The 19968-nt window shown below is 48.2% G+C and overlaps 5 protein-coding genes across 5 annotated transcripts; 1 reads left to right on the plus strand and 4 right to left on the minus strand.

Moving 5' to 3' along the window:
• Nucleotides 1–864: 864 nt before the first annotated feature.
• On the minus strand, nucleotides 865–2904 carry PCYB_132800 (glutamate dehydrogenase; the record flags this gene model as incomplete). Its single annotated transcript, XM_004224305.1, has 3 exons — nucleotides 865–2258; nucleotides 2391–2438; nucleotides 2811–2904. 3 exons carry the CDS (start codon nucleotides 2902–2904, stop codon nucleotides 865–867), a joined length of 1536 nt encoding a protein of 511 aa, XP_004224353.1.
• A 1055-nt stretch (nucleotides 2905–3959) lies between these two features.
• PCYB_132810 (exodeoxyribonuclease III) lies at nucleotides 3960–6186 on the minus strand (the record flags this gene model as incomplete). Its single annotated transcript, XM_004224306.1, has 2 exons — nucleotides 3960–4846; nucleotides 5451–6186. Coding segments are annotated over 2 exons (1620 nt in total), but the record flags the coding sequence as incomplete, so codon positions are not given.
• A 1118-nt stretch (nucleotides 6187–7304) lies between these two features.
• On the minus strand, nucleotides 7305–8546 carry PCYB_132820 (hypothetical protein; the record flags this gene model as incomplete). The annotated part of the gene is made up of 1 exon (XM_004224307.1): nucleotides 7305–8546. A coding segment is annotated over one exon (1242 nt), but the record flags the coding sequence as incomplete, so codon positions are not given.
• A 515-nt stretch (nucleotides 8547–9061) lies between these two features.
• On the minus strand, nucleotides 9062–11071 carry PCYB_132830 (hypothetical protein; the record flags this gene model as incomplete). Its single annotated transcript, XM_004224308.1, has 2 exons — nucleotides 9062–10558; nucleotides 10877–11071. 2 exons carry the CDS (start codon nucleotides 11069–11071, stop codon nucleotides 9062–9064), a joined length of 1692 nt encoding a protein of 563 aa, XP_004224356.1.
• Nucleotides 11072–12766: 1695 nt separating this feature from the next.
• Nucleotides 12767–19928, plus strand: PCYB_132840 (acid phosphatase; the record flags this gene model as incomplete). Its single annotated transcript, XM_004224309.1, has 4 exons — nucleotides 12767–13421; nucleotides 13590–19315; nucleotides 19413–19637; nucleotides 19659–19928. The coding sequence occupies 2 exons, from the start codon at nucleotides 12767–12769 to the stop codon at nucleotides 19313–19315; spliced, it is 6381 nt and encodes a 2126-aa protein (XP_004224357.1). The 3' UTR covers nucleotides 19413–19637; nucleotides 19659–19928.
• Nucleotides 19929–19968: the final 40 nt, after the last annotated feature.

Genomic DNA, 19968 nt, shown 5'->3' on the forward strand with positions numbered 1-19968 from the left:
TTTTTTTTTACTCATCCCCGCATGTCTCCCACAACGTCATTTTCTCCACTCCTCTGTAGCACACCGCGGGGAGGAGCATACCAAGGAAAGGAAGAAAAAAAAGGGGGGGAGGCATAACCTAACCTATAATACGCCCTTGAAGGTGTGTAAAATGGTCCTTTTGCAGAATGACCCTTTTGCAGAATGACCCTTTTGCAGAATGACCCTTTTGCAGAATGACCCTTTTGCACAATGGCCCTTTCATATGGAGAGGGGGGAGGGGAGTAACGTGGAACGCACACTTGCTCGCTTCGTCCCTGGCGAGGAAGACCTCCACGTGGAGGGAGCCCCCCCGCCGATTATGCCCAGCCCAACCGGTGTACAGGGCGACCCCAATGGGCGCTGCCGAAAAATCCGTTCGCCTAATAATCCGTTCGCCTACTAATCGTTCCATTTTTTCCCATTTGCAACCGCTTCGTTTGAATGGAGTTAAGGCAAACTGGGGAGTTCCCCTCAGAGGAGTTATTTGGGGAAAGTAAAAACGTCGTACTCATGGAGAAGTGAACCAGGGAGGGGAACAAAAATGTTCGTCCCCCCTTTGGGACAAATAAAAAAGGGTAAACTGAGAAACGGCGCCGGGGGGCGGCAACGATAGGCACACAAACTGGTTAGCGGAAATGCGGCTAACCACCACGCCGCTAAGCGATAGACGATTAACAATAAACAATAACAGTAACTGCTAACCCTAACTGCTAACCCTAACTACTAACCCTAGCCGCTACCCCTAACTGCTAACCCTAGCCGCTACCCCTAACTGCTAACCCTAGCCGCTACCCCTAACTGCTAACCCTAGCCGCTACCCCCAACCGCTAAACGCTGCTCACCTCACAGGCCGCCCTGCTCCAGAAAGGATTCGGCAACCTTGAGGAAGCCCGCGATGTTGGCGCCCGCGACGAGGTCAGACTCGCCGAGGTAAAGCCTAGACGCGCCGTCGCACTGCTCGTAGATGTTCCTCATGATGGCTTGCAGCTTCCGGTCCGTCTCCTCCGCGGTCCACTGCAACCGCATCGAGTTCTGGCTCATTTCAAGTCCGCTGACAGCCACCCCCCCAGCATTGGCTGCCTTGGAGGGACAAATAACAACTCCGCTTTGCTTGAATAAACGCATGGCCTCAATATGAGTTGGCATATTTGCCCCCTCCACAACCATTTTGCATTGATTTTTTATTAACAGGTCAGCATCATTTTGATTAATCTCATTCTGAGTTGCACAAGGGAAGGCAAGGTCGCATGGGACCTCCCAGGGTTTCCCTTTCTCAACATATTTGCAAGTAGAGGACCAGTTTGCATATTCCCTAAGTCTTCCCCTTTTGATATTTTTTAATTCCATCACGTAAGCTAGCTGTTCTTTGGTGAATCCATTTGGTTCAAGGATGTACCCATCGCTGTCACTCATTGTTAAAACGATCGCTCCTTTTTGTAGAAGCTTGTCAACTAAGTACTGTGCAACGTTTCCACTACCACTAACAACACACCGTTTATCTTTCAAATTCTCATTAACTTTGGCTAGTGCATTTTCTGCAAAGTAGACTGCTCCATATCCAGTAGCTTCCGACCTGATATTACTTCCACCCCATTTTATATTCTTCCCTGTTAAAACTCCTTCAAAAGCATTACTTAGCTTTTTGTACTGTCCAAAAAGGTACCCTATTTCTCTCCCTCCTACTCCTATATCACCTGCAGGTACATCTGTATTCGGACCAATATACCTAAACAGGTTGGTCATAAAGGATCTGCAAAAGGAGAGTATCTCATTTGGGGACTTCCCTTTTGGATCAAAATCAGAACCACCTTTGCCACCACCCATAGGTAGTGTCGTTAAGCTATTTTTAAATACTTGTTCAAAACCTAAAAATTTCATTATGCTTAAATTGACAGTGGGATGGAAACGGAGTCCTCCTTTGTATGGACCTAGGACTGAGCTGTATTGGATTCTAAATCCTCGATTTATTCTATGCTCTCCTTTATCGTCTATCCATGGGACTCTAAATTGGATTACTCTCTCTGGTTCAGCAATATTTTCTAAGACGCCAAGGTACACACTGTTTTTTTTGAATAATGGCTTGAGAGATGCTAGCACTTCTTCGAATGCCTGAAGAAATTCTGGTTCTTCTTTGTTTCTTGCTTTAACTCTCTCGCGCAGGAGGTCCATTTTGTCGTCTAGCGAGCCGCTCGCGTTGTACCCGTAGCTCTGCGCGCTGCTGCGCACCTTGGCGCGCCCTGCGAGGGGGGAGAAGCGTGGTGCGGAGTGAAGAAGCGGTGGTGAGGAGTGAAGAAGCGTGGTGAGTAGGTGAAGAAGCGGTGCTGACGCCACGACGCCACGACGTGGTGAAGAACACACAACGCAGTTACCTCTGCCATGGGCGTGTGCCCCTTTAGCAACCTCCGTGGCGATAAAGCCTTCCAAAAAAAAAGGTAAAAGGGTGATTAGGCAAACGGGTGATCGGCAAACGGGTGATCGGCAACGGGGTGATCGGCAAAGGGGTGATCGGCAAAGGGAGCATCCCCAAGTAGGTACACCTCAGTGTGTGGGCACCAGTGGGGGGAAGCCCACTTCCGCTGTAGTGCATTACTGGCACCACCCGCTGCGCCGTTTCCAACTCGGCATACTTCCAAGCGGGGGACCTCCTCCTATTCAGCTGGTTTCCCATTCCGTTTAGCGCCCTACATTGGCGTGCACATCGGCACACACCAGAATGGGAAACCAGCTGAATAGGAGGCCCCCCGCTTGGGAAATAAAAGAATCGTACGAGGTAAGGATGATGATGCTACCTGGCGCGACATGCTTGAGGTGGTTGGTCTTCGAAAGCCCGCGGGCGCCGGAAATTATGGCGAAAAGGGCCACAGTTGAGAGGGATAAAATCATGGTGACTCTCCTTCCTCGTGTTTCCCTTCGTCGTTTCTTCAGTGACACCACGTCGTTCACCCCTTCCTTCGTTAACTCGGTGTACCTCTAAACTAAGCCTCGCACTCGCGCATGCGGAGAAGAGAGCTCTCTGCAAACACAGTTGCGTTCCAGTTGAGGGGGCAGCTCGGGCGGCCCTCCCAAAACGTCGCTTTGTCGTGAGGGGTGCAACTTCCTGTGCAGCTTCCTGTGCAATTTCCTGTGTAACTTCGAGCCTGACCTGTTACTCCCTCGGCGTGTTTCGCGAGTTGTAGGTGTGTTGCGAGGGTGGCGCGTCGCCTTCGTGCAGCTCAGTTTGCGCGGTTTAGGCGGTTTGCTTGGTTTACGCGGTTCACGTGATTTACGCGGTTCACGTGATTTACGCGGTTCACGTGATTTACGCGGTTCACGTGATTTACGCGGTTCACGTGATTTAAGCGGTTCACGTGATTTAAGCGGTTCATGTAGTTGGTTCAGCTCGTAAAACCCGTTGCGCTCCTTTTTTTCCACCTTTTTAATTATTTTTCCACCCCCCTCCCTTTGTTGCTTCTCCCCTTTTTGAGGAGTTGCCACACCTCGTGCGTGTGCAGTGATGAGTGGGGTTCCCCTACCCACCTCGTTTTCACCTCCTTCCCACCACGGGTGACGTAAAAAAAAAAGAGCATGTGCCTCATGACGACCTGCTGCACCGAAGCAGCGTGCATGTAGTTATAATGTGCCACTCTCAAAAATGTAGAGCAGGGAAAAAAAAGTCGCAGTGCTTGCAGCGTTGTTTAAGTTGCTTTTCTCCACGGCTTTGCACTTTAATTCTTTTTTTTTTCTGTCATTTGGTTCGCATGATCGGGTGAAGTGGTCACTACGCGGTTGCTACGTGGTTGCTACGTGGTTGCTATGTGGTCGATACGTGACCGCTACGTGATCGCTACATGATCGCTACATGATCGCTACGTGACCGCTAAACGGTCGCTACGTGGGATCACCCCGACGTACACGCCCCACTACCACCACCACCATTTCTCTCCCTCCAAAAGCCATCCTAACGCTTGCCCCTTTTTATGCTAAAGTACTGCGTTATCTTGTTAGTCTTTTTGTGTGGCTGCGCCTGCGCGACGCTGGGACACGTGCCGCCATGCGCATGAACAGGTTGTAAGAACTTGAAAGCGTATCCAGAAAAAAGCGGAGTGTCAATTAAGTAGAGTGGCAAAAAGGAAGCATACTGCTCTGTTGAGAAGCAGAAGTTGCGCAGAGGTATGGTAGCTTCTGCTGAAAAACATATGGGTATTTGTTTTCTTTTCTTTTTTCCGTCCGACTTTGCCTTGGTCAAGAAGGTACAGTTAACTGCTATGTGGTCGCTGAGCCTCGGGGAGGTGTAGATAAAGCCGATGTAACTTCGGAGCTTAAATTGGAAGTGATATATTTCTTCTTCGTGTTCGCTTACTGCTTCATCCTCCGTGGGGATTCTGCCCGTTTTTTTTCTTAGCCGATTGAAGTAGTTGGCATAGTTGCAGTTGTTCTCGGGGGAATTTACCCAGAGGTAGCTCCGCTGGCGGGGGGTAGCGGCACTGCCAGGGGTAGCAACGTCATGAGTGTCTGCCGCATTGTGAGGGGCATCACCGGTTACCACGCGATTGTTTGCTTCGCCACGGGTCGCCTCGCTGGGGCCACCCCCCCGGCACAACCACCCCCTAAGCTCGTCAGTTAAAACGACTGGGGATTCGTACAAATGGGAGTGCCCCCTGATCAGACGCTCATACAGAACAAAGTCCACAAAAATGTAATCGATACGAGAGCCCTCATTACTCATCCGGTGCTGTTTATACGTGTCCCAACAGGTGAACTTCCCGTTAAGTGATGGATAGAAAAAGGAAAAAAGATCTACCATTTTATCCTCACAGAGTAGGTTCTTCACAAATTTGGTGCAGCACTCGGGGGACGAAGAATATCCAACGGCGTTGGCTACACATAGTAGATCCTCCTTCGAAAGTAACGTTCCTAAGGATAAGAAAATATCATTTAAGTGCTTTAAGTAGAGAGTGTTGGCCCTCTTCACGTTGTACTTTCCCTCGATGCAGCTCTGGAACGAATACCTACACAGGATTTTTCTGCACTCTCCATGGGTAGCATTATTCTTCATATTATACTTAACGTTTTTTCCTTCCCTTCGGAGGAGGTAATCCTCTATCGGGGCACTTCCCTTCTGCATGAAGAGAGAGCAAATCTGTTCGTTTTCCTTGGCGAAGGAATCGTACATGTCGCGCTCCTCGTGGTTTCCGTGATGGGTCTCCTCTCCGGTGTGGCCCTCCCCGATGTGGCCCTCCCCGTTGTGCTCCTCCCCGTTGTGGAAAACTCCTTCGTCGCCCCTGCCTCGGATGTCCCCTTCTTCGCTGTCCCCACCTTGGGTGCCACTCCCTGGTGCCTGGAGGAAGAAGAAAAAGTCGTTCGGGTAGACCCCCGCGTACTTGTCCTCCACGAACACCGGGTCCAACGAAAAAAAAAATTTCTTCCACCGAAGCAAAGCTCGTCCCGACCCTTTTGACTTCCCCCTTAATTTTTAAGTACAGTCTAAACGACTCTCCATTTTCTCCTTTCTGTTTCTTAATGACAAAATTATCTCGACTGCTCAGTGTCTCAATGATGAGAGGTATCTGTTTGCATATCCTTTTCTTTAGGTCCTCTCGTATGCTGACCTTGTTTATTTGTTTTTGTAGCTCATCCAGATTTACTATATTGTTCAGGTAGTGCACATCTCTGTTTCGGAAGGATATGTTGAGATCTCCCACGAGGATGATAGGAAGACCCGTTGTTATTCTCAGCTCAAGGAGCTTGCTTCGAACGGCGTGGAGAAACCTCATTTTGTAATCCAATCGGTTGTAGTTGCACCCAGAGTAGGGGGCGTATACATTCACGAGGACGAACTGCTTGTGGATCGTAATGAGCACTCTGCCCTCATTGAATAGATCGCTCGCTCTCCGTAGGGAGGTGTCAGGGGGGCGGCTTTGGCGTGGTGTCTGGCCATCGTTCCCACCACCCCCAGTGCTACCCCTGCCGCTACCCCCACCGCTACCCCGTGGCAGCGCGTAAAAGGACACGGACGAGTTGTCCCGTGGGAAGCACCTCGAGACCAGCAGGTCCCCCTCCGAAAAGCCATCCACAGAAAAGAAAACGTTTCGGAAGGGATCACTACAGCAACAAACGATTTTCGCCTTATGACCCACATAAGTAGCAAGACCAGAGTACCCTTTCTTCTGTATCTTTTCTCCACCCCTGTTCTTGCAACACGTCCAATACGTTTCGTATTCATCCGAATATGCGTCTAACAAGCTAAACTCATTTTCAATGATCGAGTCGTTCGTTTTAGTTTCTTGCAAACATAGAATGTCAATCTTGAGTTTGTTCAAAAATTGAGCCACTGTAACTTCTCTCTGTTTTATTAACTCACAGCTCTTCTTCCACCCGTTCACATTCCAGCTAGCTATTTGCAGGCTTTCCATTGCTGGGGAGAGAAGTCCATCGTGCGGAGAAGCGGTGCCGTTGCGCTCCTTTTAAAGGGCCAGAATGAGAGGGGGGGGGATATCCTCATACAAAAGTGTAACTCGCATGGTATTGCTTCACCGTAAAGGAGGGGGTGATTAACTGAGAGAGTACGTTTAGATGGTCGTCATACACGCTCTCCACTAAGTGATTCTTCTTCACCCCCAGACTTTGCACCTGTGCATGCGGACGGGCATCTTCCTCGCATGATATAGCTACGTTTGTCCCTCTCCATCCCGCACGGTAGGAGTTTGAAGGGGCACAACAGGAGTGCTACATATAGATAAGTGCATGTGCATGTGCATATGATCTTTCCTTTTTTTTTTTACTGTTAAGAGGGCCAAACGGGGAAATTACAAAAAGAAAACAAAATAAGGTGTACTCGCTCGCAAAGGAGAAAAAGCGAGGCACAAGATTAACCACGTCGCGATTCTCTCTGAATTTGCGGTTAAACAAACCGGGCGAATTACGATTTTGATTTCCATTTCGATGGGGAAGGGGGGGGGCTGTGACAGCCTTGGCTAGGGCTCGAAAAATTTTAAATACTAAAAGAAAGAGGGAAAGAGTGTCACCGGCAACGAAACGGTGCAAAGCACGGTAGAGAGAGGTACCCCCCTCACCCCAGGCAATGGGCACGTTAGGTTAGCAGCGAGAGCCGCTTCACATCAGATTGGTTAAGAAGGCACTGCAGGAAGGCGTTGTAGGAAGGCGCTGCAGGGCTCACCCCCACAGCGATTTAAATAAAGGGAGAAAAATAACGCTATTGCATAAGGCACATACCCCGCACCGTTTCATGTGTCTGTCTCCCCCCTTCGTTAGACGGCCCTCCGGCGCCGCATTCGGTAGAGCACCACGGCGTTGTTGAGGAAATCTCGGAAGGACACGATGATGTGGGACACCCTACTCGATATTTGGATCAGCTCGGAGAAGTCCTTACACCCGGAGAACAACTTGGCGTCCATTTTGATGGCCACGAACCCGACGTTGGGGGCAGTGGTCTCTGCCTGGCCGCTGCGCCGAGGTGGGCTGCAAGGATCGGGTGGAGCAGCCGAGTCGGCCACGCGGATGGCGGCTAAGTAGGCACCGCCACCCTCGCCAGCTTCACCCTTATCCATGTGGGCGCTCCCCCCCCTGCAGGGGTCATAATTGCTGCTGTCCCCTTTGTCCCCTTTGTCCCCTTCGTCCCCTTCGCCCCCTTCGTCCCCATCGACTCCCCCCTCGTAGACGAACAACTCGGAGGGCACCAAATGAGCAGGGAAGTCAGCATAAAAGGAAAAGTCCAGGTGTCCATGTAAATCCATGGACTTTGTAGTAGCGTGAATGTTTTTGCACACTCCCAGGGCGATACAGCGGTCATGCCTATCAACATAGTGCACAGATAGCACCACCAAAACGTAGTCGTTTTTCTTGAGGAGATATATGACTTCATTACGTCTAATTATAAATTTAGCGAAAGAATTTTCCTGTTCATGTGTTTTGGAAAGGAAAAAGTGCATGAAAGGGCCACACTGTAAAGCTTCTCGTATTTTTGACAAATGACTTGCCACGAGTAGCATCTTCCCTGGAGTCCTTGGTACTTCAAATAACTCAATTTGTATGTCGTAGCCGAATTCCTCCTTCTCTAGTAAGTGTGTGTGTATTTTTAAATTCTGTTCATCGTGATAACAGCTCAGAAAATATTGCATGGTATGTTCATTCCATACATGCTCAAAATGGCTATGTGCCACGTATATTTGCACTGAGTCTAGGACGTTGTAGTTGTCTCCTTTGTGCATATCCTCCACTTCGTTATCTGTTAAGTATTCTTCATCTAATAATTTTCCTGTTAAGTTTGTTTCCTTCTCTAGGGTTACCTTGGAGTGTGCTTCCACTTTGTAGATAATGTCATCCGCGTCGTAAATGTACTTGGTCAGCACGTACCTGTTGGTTTCTCTGTCCGCCAGTTTGTCGTCCACGTAGCAGGCGCTTGGGATGGAGGGCACCCCTTCCCTCAGCAACTGGTGTATACTCTCGAATAGCGCCTTGTTGTTTGATAGGTACAGGTTCGACTCGCACTCCAGTTCTTTTATCTTTCTGTACAGCCGTTCGGACATGTTGGGTTTGTGTTCATCCGGGGGTGGGGGGGCAACAAGGTGAGGAGCAAGGTGGGGAGCAAGGTGTGGCAGCGAAACAGGGTGATGTCGTCACTTCCTCGTTAACAACCGTTCTGTTAACTTCTCCCCTATGCTCACGTGTATATGTAGAGGGGCTTCCTTTTTTTTTTTTTTGTACCCTCAAGGGCAGCTGCCAAACTGGGTTAAAAGGAGAAATGCGTTGGGAAATTGTTTAAAAAAAAAAAATAGCTAGCCAGGGAAAAAAAAAAAAAATTTAGCTAGCCAGGAAAAAAAAAAAACATATGCACATTTGCACACACACATGAGGGTTAAGCGAACTGAGAGCCCATTGACAAATATGGACAATTCCCCTTCTGTGCCATTCTCTACCCCTCTTGGCCACCCATCTGCAAAAAAAAAAACAAAAAAACAAACAAATGGAAACATCAAAACGCGTGGAGGGGAAAATGTTCCATGTGGGAGGGCTTGGCCAAAGGGGAGCACACGCGTCCTCATCAGTAGGGGGGTACACGGAGAATAACGTGCAGGAAATTATCAAATTGGGAAAAGTTGGCAGCGAGCCAGTAGAGTGGCGTTTTCAGCGGAATTTGAATCCCGTTGATTATTATGAACATGTAGGGGCTGAAAATTAGGTAATCGTCTTCGACAAAGTAAAAAATGATTTCCCCGTGAGGGGGCGCACTTGGCACTGCTGCTACAGTTGCTGATACCGCTTCCGCCGCTGCACTGTCTGGAGGAAGGTGACCCTGTGCGTTAATCTCACCGTTTGTCCTGTGACCGTGCAGGTTATCCGCCACCATCGCTACCCCCCCCTCTGTTGCGTGTTTTTTTATTTTCCTAAAGAAGGAAGGGAACTGCTCATGCAGAAAGTCCCCCAACGTGTAGGCAAAAAAACCGTCGACTGTATTTTCGGTCCCTTCTGCTGGCTTAATTTTGAACAGAGGGCACTTTGTCAACACTTGATTGTATGGGGGTCCATAAATGTGTATAATTATGGGAACATCTTTAACCACATTTTCGTCCTTCATAAGGGCGCACACGGAATTGTGCTCCCCGCTGATGGGACCAGTGTGCCCGTTTTGCTCTGCCTGTGCACACTTGGCGTTAAAGTAATCCACGAAACGGACCATATTATAATCGATGTGCTCCCTATACAGGGCGCAAACACTTTCGACGTCAAACCGTTTCAAATTTTGCAGTAACTCGTTTTCCACTTGCTGTGGCAACATCTGAAGCACCCGGTTATTTTTGTTAAACACGTAGTTGGCCTTTTTAAGCTGACCAATCAGGCATTCCTCAAAGTCGTGAAATCCTCTGTACAGAGGTATGCAGCTGTTGTACGGCAACAGGTTAACGTTTCCATCGTAATTCAATTTGCTTCCTCCTCCCCCTCTACCGAAATGCGTATTGTAGTTTTCTTCATCTTTGAAATGGACAACCAGTCTCCATGGAACATTCCTATCTGCTATGCTTAAAAATTGCTGATCGTACCAGTCATTATTTATTTGTTTGTTCATTCGCATGTGGTAATACTTAACGTGGGATTCTTCTGCGTTTTTTTTGTTTCTTTTCCCATCGCTTTTGTCTTCATCCTCTCCACATGGCTTCTTTTCCCCAGTGAGGGAACCCTTTGTGGCATCATTCAACGGAGCTTTGCTTGAGGGCTTCCCCCCCTCTATCTGCTCCCTCTCAGCTTTGCCATGTAAATCGACCGGCAAATCGGCATGTAAATTGACCGGCAAATCGGCATGTAAATTGACAGGCAAATCGGCATGTAAATTGATCGGCGAATCGCCAGGCAAACCACTTACCCCACTTGGAGTGATCTCTAAAACGCTAACATGGTCAGGAAATAATTCCCCACTGGAGCATCTCTTCCAGCTTGCTTGCTTCTCTTCTAAGCTTGGCAAACTCCAATCCTCCCCTTCCACATCGCAATATATATCGAATAGTACCCCTATGGGGAGTCTCCAATCGAGTATGATCCTCTCCTGGAGTGGTTTATCAACCTCGGTTCTCTCTGTGAAGGTTTCTCCATTGGAATTTTCTCCACAGGAGGAGAGCGTTTCGGATGTACTGCTATTAATGATAGGACATGTTACGGGAGCAGTTTCCTGTTGTTCTTTCCCATTTGGGTGAACCGGCAAAGGGGTCCTCCTTCTTCCTCTTCTTCCTCTTCTGCCTCTTCTTTCTCTTCCTCCACTTCTTTCCCTTCTTTCCCTTCCTTTTCCCCTCCCCTGCGCGCATTCAAAGTACACCCCAAATTTGCTACCATAAAAGGGCAAAACAAACGATCCAAAATAATCTACACATTTCGGAACTATGTTGGATAGGTACATGTACCTGTGGACATGCAGAAGGTAACTGGATGGAGAGACAAGTGATGGGGAGTCTTTTTCACTAAGGGTGAGGCATAATACCAGTCCGCTCGCTTCGATGTTTTTGTTAATTTCGTTTACATTTGGCCTTTCCAGGAGGGGGGCTCCTCCGCTGCCCTTCTGCATGTTGCACGATCTATCAACCTATCAATATATCTATTTGTTTTCTTTGTTTGTTTGTTTGCTTGCTTGCTTGCTTTTTTTTTTTTTTTTTTGTTTTTTTGGCTAGCTGCTGCGTTTTTGCTTCCACTTCGCCCTCGCCTCACCTGTCTGTTCATCGTCACGCGCGTAAAAGGGGTATCTCCTGTAGTTATGTTGCCCACGCTGGTGGTGGTGGGGTTACAAAAAAAGGGACACCACACGAACGACACCACACGAACGGCACCACACGAACGACACCACACGAACGACACCACGCGAACGACACCACGCGAACGACACCACACAGCGCAGCACAGCACGGCAAAAAGGAGGGCCCTTTTTTGTTAGCTACACGCGCTGGGCCTTTCCACAGCGACGTTCATCAACCTGAACAGGGGAGTGCTCTCTCCAAAGTGGGGCATCCCCAAATGGAGCATCCCCAAATGGAGCATCCCCAAATGGAGCATCCCAAAATGAAGCATCCCCAAATGAAGCATCCCCAAATGGCGCATCCCCCAAAGGCGTGGCCAAATTTTAGACGGAGTTCACTCTTCTGTCATACCGCGGAGGAACATAAAGTGTGCCTCTCCAGCCGGAGGGAGGATCAAGCAAAACAAAATGGGCCACTTCGACACGAGCTCCGCGGAAGGTACCAAGTTGCACCAGATGGAGGGGTTGCACCAAAGGGGTAACTTTCATGTGCCAGCTCCCACCAAATTTGAAAAAAAAAAAAAAAGGGGGACACTTCATCGGAGGAGGCGTGGGAGGACGTGTGACAAAGGAGGCACATTAATTTGCTTCAGGAAAAAAAAAGGACTGCTTCATTTTGCTGTGCCTGAGTGAGGGTTAAGCTTGTGGGTTTCACTGCGGCGGCGAAGAAGGCATGGTCATGCATGGTCATGCATGGCTTGGGCGATCACGCTTGGGGATGGGGGAATGCCAGCTTGGCCGGTTTTGCCTCGCCGCGTCCCCAGCGCATCCCCAGCGCAGCAATTTGTGAGGCGTACACCACAGCATTGCACGCTCAGAAAATTTTGCTTGAACTGAGCTGTAAGAGTTGCTTCCATTTTTTTTTTTTTTCCCCCTTTTTATGTTAACCCAATTCTACATAAGGTACTTTTCCACTCTTGTGCATCCCTCCTCAAAAGGGTGATCGTTGGTGGATCATCCCGAACGGTCATTTTCCCGATTGTGGAGCTCGCGTTGCACGTCGCATGGCTTTATGTGAATTTTGTGGGGCGGCCCTTTTTCTGATTGCTGAATTTTGAGGAGCCCCTCACCCATTCAGGCGTTGAAAGGGTTAACTGGTCGGTTGGTTTGTTTATTTGTTGATTTCATAACATGGTTGACTGCGTAACTTGGGTGACTGCGTAACTTGGATGACTGCTTAACTTGGATCACTGCTTAACCTGGATGACTGCTTAACTTGGATGACCGCTTAACTTGGATGACTGCTTAACTTGGATGACCGCTTAACTTGGATGACTGCTTAACTTGGATGACCGCTTAACTTGGATGACTGCTTAACTTGGATGACTGCTTAACTTGGATGATTGCTTAACCTGGTTGACTGCTCCTTTTTTGCGCCAACGTGGGTACCCCCCCTCCCTGCTGCCACTCCCCGGCCCTGCCGCTACCCCCGTGCCGCTTCCCCCCCGTACCGCTTCTCCCCCCCTGGCGATGAAGGTGCGGAAGCACGGGGGGTCGCTGGACGAGGAGAAGCTATTCGAAAATGTGAGCAAAGATGATTCGGGTATGATAAAAAAGTTCACGCTGGGAGTGTGTGCCATGGAAAGTAAGGTGGAGAGCGCACCAATGGAATGTATTTTGAAAAGGTTAGCCAAAAGTGGAGATTTCAATATTATCAAATTTAAAGGAGATATGATATTAAATCATGACATAGATTCATGGCCAATAGTGGATTGTCTGATAGCATTTTACTCCACAGGATTCCCTCTCAATAAAGCCATCGAGTATGTAAAGAAATACAAACCAATAACATTAAATAATCTAAGTAAACAATTAATTTTAAGGTCAAGATTACAGATATATGAAGAATTAAAAAAATGCAAAGTACCTCATGCCAATTATGTAGTTGTAGATCATGATGCTGTGAAAAGAGGAGAACATGCATTTGAAGAATACTACGACTATATTGTGTATAATAACATACGACTTAATAAACCATTTATAGAAAAACCAATCAATGCAGATAATCACAATAACTGGATTTATTATCCAAAGAATACAGGTGGAGGATGTAAAAAACTGTTTCGTAAGGTTAAAGATAGGAGTAGTGAATACTGTCCTGATATACATAAGGTTAGAAATAATGGTACATATATATATGAAGAATTTCTTTCAACATTTGGAACAGATGTTAAGGTATATACTGTTGGTCAAATGTTTGCACATGCAGAAGCGAGGAAATCTCCTGCACTTGATGGGAAGGTATGTAGAACTTCAGATGGAAAAGAAGTTCGATATGCTGTTATTCTTTCAGAAGCAGAAAAAATTATTGCTTATCGAATTGTGGAGGCATTTCAACAAACTGTTTGTGGATTTGATATTTTGAGAACTACCATGGGACCCTTTGTATGTGATGTTAATGGATGGTCTTTTGTAAAAGGTAACATAAAATATTACAATGATTGTGCACATATCTTAAGAGCTATGTTTCTTGCAAAGTTGGAAGAAAAATACAATATCATTCCAAGAGACTTAGCTGATAATTGGTATAATATAGAAAATGAAGAAGAAGTGTTGAGGAAAACCTTTAGGCAACCGGATGACCTACATTGTTCTCACCATGAAGAGTTATGTTCTGTCATTATTGTTATGCGTCATGGTGATAGGAAGCCAAAACAGAAAATGAAATTCCTCACAGATCGTCCTCTCCTTTTGGATTATTTCAATTGTGAGGAGAATTTATACAACGTTATTGAGAATAAGCTGTCTCCAGAAGATCAACAGAAGGCTAGTCACATCGGTTTGAATAACAGCAATAATAACTTAAGTGTGAGGTGCGTGCCCTCCGATCGGGTGGACTCCTCCATGTTCCAGTACGACGCCTCGGCCAAGGCTCCCTCTACACTCAGTAAAATATCCTTCATTTCGCAGAAGAGCGGCGAGGTGGTGGGCGCCTCGGGCGCGGAGCCGGAGCCGTCCGCGGCGGACACGAACGATGCCGCCAACGTTGCGAATGCTGCGAATGCTGTGAACGCCGCTAACGTTGAGAACGCCGCTAACGTTGAGAACGCCGCTAACGTTGAGAACGCCGCCAACATCGCTAACGCCGCCAACAACGCTAACGCCGCCAACATCGCTAACGGCGCGGCCCCAGACGAGGAGGAGCTCCGAGACAGCCTCTACAAGGAGTACACGAAGAAGGAAATAAAGTTCAAGTCGCCGGAGGAGCTGCAGGACCTCTTCCTGCGGAACAACATCATCCTGGGCGACATCGAGAAGGAGTACAAGGCGCTCAAGGCGGAGGCGGAGGCGAGGAGAGCCGAGCAGGCGGTGAGGAGTGACGCCGTGGGAGGAAGTGATAGGGTGGGAAGAAGTGACGCGGTGGGAGGAAGTGATTGGGAGGCCTCTCTTAAGCGTGAAGAAGACCCTCCCAAAAGTGACGCTAATACTCCTAAAGGAGACGCAGATGCTGCTAAAGGTGACGCGGCTGCCTCTACCCGTGACGCGAATACTCCTAAAGGTGACGCGGCTGCCTCTACCCGTGACGCGGCCCGCCCGCACGCCGCGATGACGCAGGAAGAGCTGGAGGCCAAGCTCAGCGAATACGAAATCACGATCGAAAACCACAAGACACTGCAGAAGGTGCTCGAAAGGGGAGATGGATTCACAGGCATAAACAGAAAAATACAACTCAAGCCGGTGGAATTCGTCGTTGTGGATGAAAAAATCGTTGTGACCAAAATTTTGACAGTGGCAAAATGGGGAGGAGAGCTAACTAGAATGGGAAGAAGACAGTCCGAAAATTTAGGAAAGAGATTTAGAGCAACACTCTACCCAGGAGACTCAGACGGATTATTACGATTGCATTCAACATTTAGACATGATTTTAAAATATTTACCTCAGATGAAGGGAGGTGTCAAATAACATCTGCTGCTTTTACGAAGGGGTTTTTAGATCTCGATGGAGAGTTGACTCCTATCCTAGTGGCTATGGTGATTAGAAATTCCAAAGCACATAGTCTTTTAGATGATAATAGACCTAGTCTAAATAGAACCCAATGTAAACAGTACATAGATAACGTACTTAATGAGGACAAGGATATAGATGAGGAGTTATTGAAAAAACTGACATCTGGGAAACAAGCTAGAGGATTACGTGAATCTTTGAGAAAAATTTCCAACTTTTTTCAACTGATGGAAAAAATTAGGAAAACTATTTATGATTTTTTAAAAGGATTAAATCAGGAAGTACAGAAATGGCTAAATCTATTTCCGTATGATGAGTATGCTCTGTATGTAATTGACATTTTACACGAAATACAAGTCAGGTGGAAATCACTTACCAAAATGTGGTATAAAAAAAATAAGAATAATTATGATACGTCTAAAATACCAGATATTGTAGATAATATCAGATTTGATCTCATTCATCATCATTCCTACTTGGGATGTGGATTAGATAAAGCTTTCGAGATTTACAATCAAATAGAACCGCTAGCCAATTTTATTTCCCAAGCAGAGTATGGAATCACTCCTGAGGAAAAAGTTAAAATAGGAGTTAACATTGTTGGGAAGTTACTTCGCAAACTAATCCATGACGTTACATTCTACAGAGATGAAGAAGTCCGGAATAAAAGAAACAACAAAGGTTACTTTGATTTAAAAAATGCTCTCAATATTTCATACATCAACTCGTTTAACATATCGAAGACTGACAAGAATGGACACCCAACAAGTGAAAAAAACTCACAACAACAGCTTCTGGAAAATGCGAAAGTAGATGCACAACATGCCAATTGGCTAGACAAGGAGATACAAAAGGACACACCCAAATTGTTTAGCATGTCCAAGTATGACTCAAGGCAAATTTTCATTGACAAACGTATGCAGAAGTCTGGGGACCAGCTCGTCACCGCCACCATCAAGACGGACCCCTCTGCTCGCAAGGCAGGGCCGCCAGTGTGCAACGAGTCTACCTCCAGTTCGGTAGCAGCCAACTCGGCAGCCGCGGCAGTCGCGGCAAACGCAGGAACCGCGGCAAACGCAGGAACTGCGGCCAACTCGGCAGTCGCGGCAACCGCGGCAACCGCGACCAACGCGGCCTACTCCAGTGGGGCCTACTCCAGCGGGGCCTACTCCAGCGGGGCCTACTCCAGCGGGGCCTACTCTAGTGGAGCTTACTCTAGTGAGGTCTTCTCAAGCGCACCCTTTTCTTGCGGCACCTCCTCCAGTGGAAGGCCTTCTCTGAGCGAGCCACCGGTGAAGAAATCCATATACAGCGAACTCAACCAGAAGGGTGGAAAACTCGGAAGGGAGGCGCAAGTTGGAGGTTTCCCGGCGGGGGGCCCTTCACCCGAAGTGGGCAAGAATGCAACAGGTGCGGAGTCGAAAATAGGCGCGGAGTCAAACGGGCAGGATAAGGGTGCGGGGGGCCCCATTGGCCTGAATGGCGGGCTCACCAATTTGAGTGGCAGTGGCCTCCTTGAGCGCTCCAAGCACAGCAAGGGGGAGAGGCCAGAGGAAGGAGACATCCGTCAGAGGGACGAGTTGGAGGGGGGCATCCGGACGCCGGACAGGAGTCCCACGAAAGGTGCGTCTGGAGTGACGGCGGGTGATCCACAGGGTGGTTGGACCCCCAACGGGGGAGGCACTGTTGGTAGCACGGTTGGTAGTAATGCTGGCAGTAATGTTGGCAGTAATGCTGGCAGTAACGTTGGCAGTAATGTTGGCAGTAATGTTGGCAGTAATGCTGGCAGTAATGTTGGCAGTAATGCTGGTAGTAATGCTGGCAGTAGCGTCGTAGGCATGGTTGGCAGTAGCGCCGTAGGCATGGCTGGCTGCGCCAGTGGCAACTCTGCTGGTGTCAGCTCAAACGAGAAGAACCCCTTCAAAGCGGCGGGGGGAGGCGTCACGTACAACATCAACGCGAAGGATCTGTACGCGCCAAAGCTGATCAATAAGAAGGAGGCCCTAGTGATCAACTCATCGGATCTGTGGGCACACCAGAATAAGTACAGAAAGGAAAACAACGAGAAGCAAAAAATGAAAAAATTAAAAAACGCAAAGGAGGGTGAACTGAATTTGAAGAGAGAGGACAACGGCGAAGTGGCTAGTGAGTATAGGGGATTAGATAAAAAGGGGGGTGGATGGATGAAAGGTGCAGGAGGCATTAGTGGAAGTGGCAGCGACACGCCCGCGAAGGAGTTCCGTGGGAAGGTAACCACCAGGTTGGATGGACAGCAGAGTGAGGAGGAAAAAGGAAGGAGTGGCACAGCAGGGAGGGGCGCTTCTCGAAATGGCGCTTCCCTGAATGGCCATGAATGCACACAACAGGCGGACAAAGAAGGAATAACAAACGAGCAGGGTGGTAACAATACGGAACAGAGGAAGGAAGTGGAGAAAACGGATCAGGAGTACCAAATGGAGGAGGCAGATCGACAGGTGGGTGACGAGAAGGAGGAGAGGGAGGAGGGCGAGGAGATGGAGAAGAGACTGTCCAAGGAGATGGAAAAGAGACTGTCCAAGGAGATGGAAAAGAGACTGTCCAAGGAGATGGAAAAGAAACCGTCGAAGGAAAAAATATCGGAGGAGATGATGAAGGAGAAAATATCGGAGGAAATGCCGAAGGAGGAAGAAGAAAATGAAGGAGAGGATGACGAAGGAGAGGAAGAACACGAGCATGACGATGACGAAGATATAATAAGACTTAAAGAAACGGATGCAAGGAGGTTAGGAATTCGATCTCCTTGGAGGATGGTTAGGTCTAGATATTACGTCACGTCAGCTTCACACATGATTTCACTATTGAGTATCCTGATCCATGCCAAGAATATAGATAGCTCGACTGGACAGAATATAATCGATAATGATTCCATTAAAAGCGTGGAGGATGTCACTGACTTACATTATCTATCACACTTGGTTTTTAGAGTTTGGGAAAGAAAACATCTAAAACGAAATGACAGCAACAGGTTCAGAATCGAAATTTTGTTCAGCTCTGGTGCGAAAGATGGGTTCGGACAGAACTATGAACTGCTGGAGAAAGACGCTAAGGCGCAGCAGCAGAAGTATGAGAGGCACTTTAGCAAATACGTGGATGACAGCAAGAGAGGCGCAGGGGGGGGGGAGGTGAACCCCTCCATCCAGGTAAGCCGTGCAAACTCTGGCGTGAGCAAGGGGGGGAAGAAGCCGTCCAGGGAAACGCCGCCCGGGGAAACGACGCCAAGAGAAGCGCCACCTGGAGAAGCGTCCCCCTCGGAGAAGTCCCTTCTGGAGAAGCCCCTTCTGGAGAAGCCTAGCACAGCGAGCAATGATCACGGCGCGTCCGCTTCGGACATGGTGGGGTCGAACAACTCCCTCTCACAGGAGGTACCCCGGGGGCAGGAAGAAAAAGCGAAAGCGAGCGCGGGCAACTCATTCCGGTTCGCCGACAGCGTGGAGGGGAGGGTGCCCAGTTTGGGTGTGTGCGTGCCGAGTTTGCAGAGCGACTTAGTGAGCACGGAAAGGAAAGGCGAAAGTGGCATCGACAGTGAAAAGGGAAACCTGAGCAGGAACGACTGCGAAAGGGGCAGTCTGGGAAGAAGCAACTCTACGCTTAGAAATGATAGCTCTCACAGAAATGATGGCCCGCACAGAAATGATGGCCCTCACAGAAATGATGACCCTCACAGAAATGATGGTCCTCACAGAAATGATAGCTCTCACCGAAATGATGGTTCTCACAGAAAGGACGCCGTGCGGAGGAATGGAGTGCGGAGCCAATTCTCATCCAGCTCAGCAAACCTGTTCCGAAGGAGAGAGGAAGAAGAAGACGAAAAATTCCACCAAATGGTCTACAAAAGAGACATGTCCTTCCAGTTTGGAGGAGTGCACGAGAAGCTGAGTTCACTGAACAACAACACGACAAGGACGGGAAGCTACATGATCAGATCCATCAGCTCCAATTTGAGGAAAAAAAAATACAAACAGAAAGATGGCCTAAATGTAGAATACGAAAAAAAAAAAGGAAGACATCACAAAGGAAAATCTATTAACGTATGAACATGAGTGTAGCATTGACATGACCACACAAGAAGGGAATCCAAAATTACGCCGAAGCTTTTCCTGCCTTAATGATAGGTCCTTCTATATAAACCCAATGCAGATCGAGTTGGAAGGGGAAGGTAATGGCAGTAAAGCATTTAATGCAAGAAGAAATATCTTGCTCGAAAATGAACCGGGAAGGAATAGTTTCCAGCACAGCCTTCAACACAAAATTGAGCGACCATTCCAACACAAGATCGAGCGACCTTTCCAACACAAAATTGAGCACCCTTTCGAGAAGAACAGTGAGCATGATCCGAAGGACAGTAAAAAGGCGAATGTATTTTCACACGTCTTTCAGCATTTTAACGAGAATAAAAAAAACTCCACGTCTAATTTGAAGTTCTTTTACAAAACATACATGCCTGATTACGAGAAAATTATCGAGAATGACAAGAAGGCGGAGACCTTCGACGTCCCTCCCTACTGTGAGTTGGCTCCCCTCATTGTGCTGACGAAGAATTGCCAGCTGTCCACCTTTGAGAATATCCTCACGCAGATTCTGAACAAGTACTCCAAGGGTGGGAAGACGAAGGACAAAGGGCCCAAGGCGGGGCCCAGGCAAGCCTGAGGGGCGCAGCGCAGCGCCATGCACGCGTCCGTCGTCCCAG

This window comes from Plasmodium cynomolgi, chromosome 13 (genome assembly GCF_000321355.1).
Source record: "Plasmodium cynomolgi strain B DNA, chromosome 13, whole genome shotgun sequence".
NCBI lineage: Eukaryota > Apicomplexa > Aconoidasida > Haemosporida > Plasmodiidae > Plasmodium > Plasmodium cynomolgi.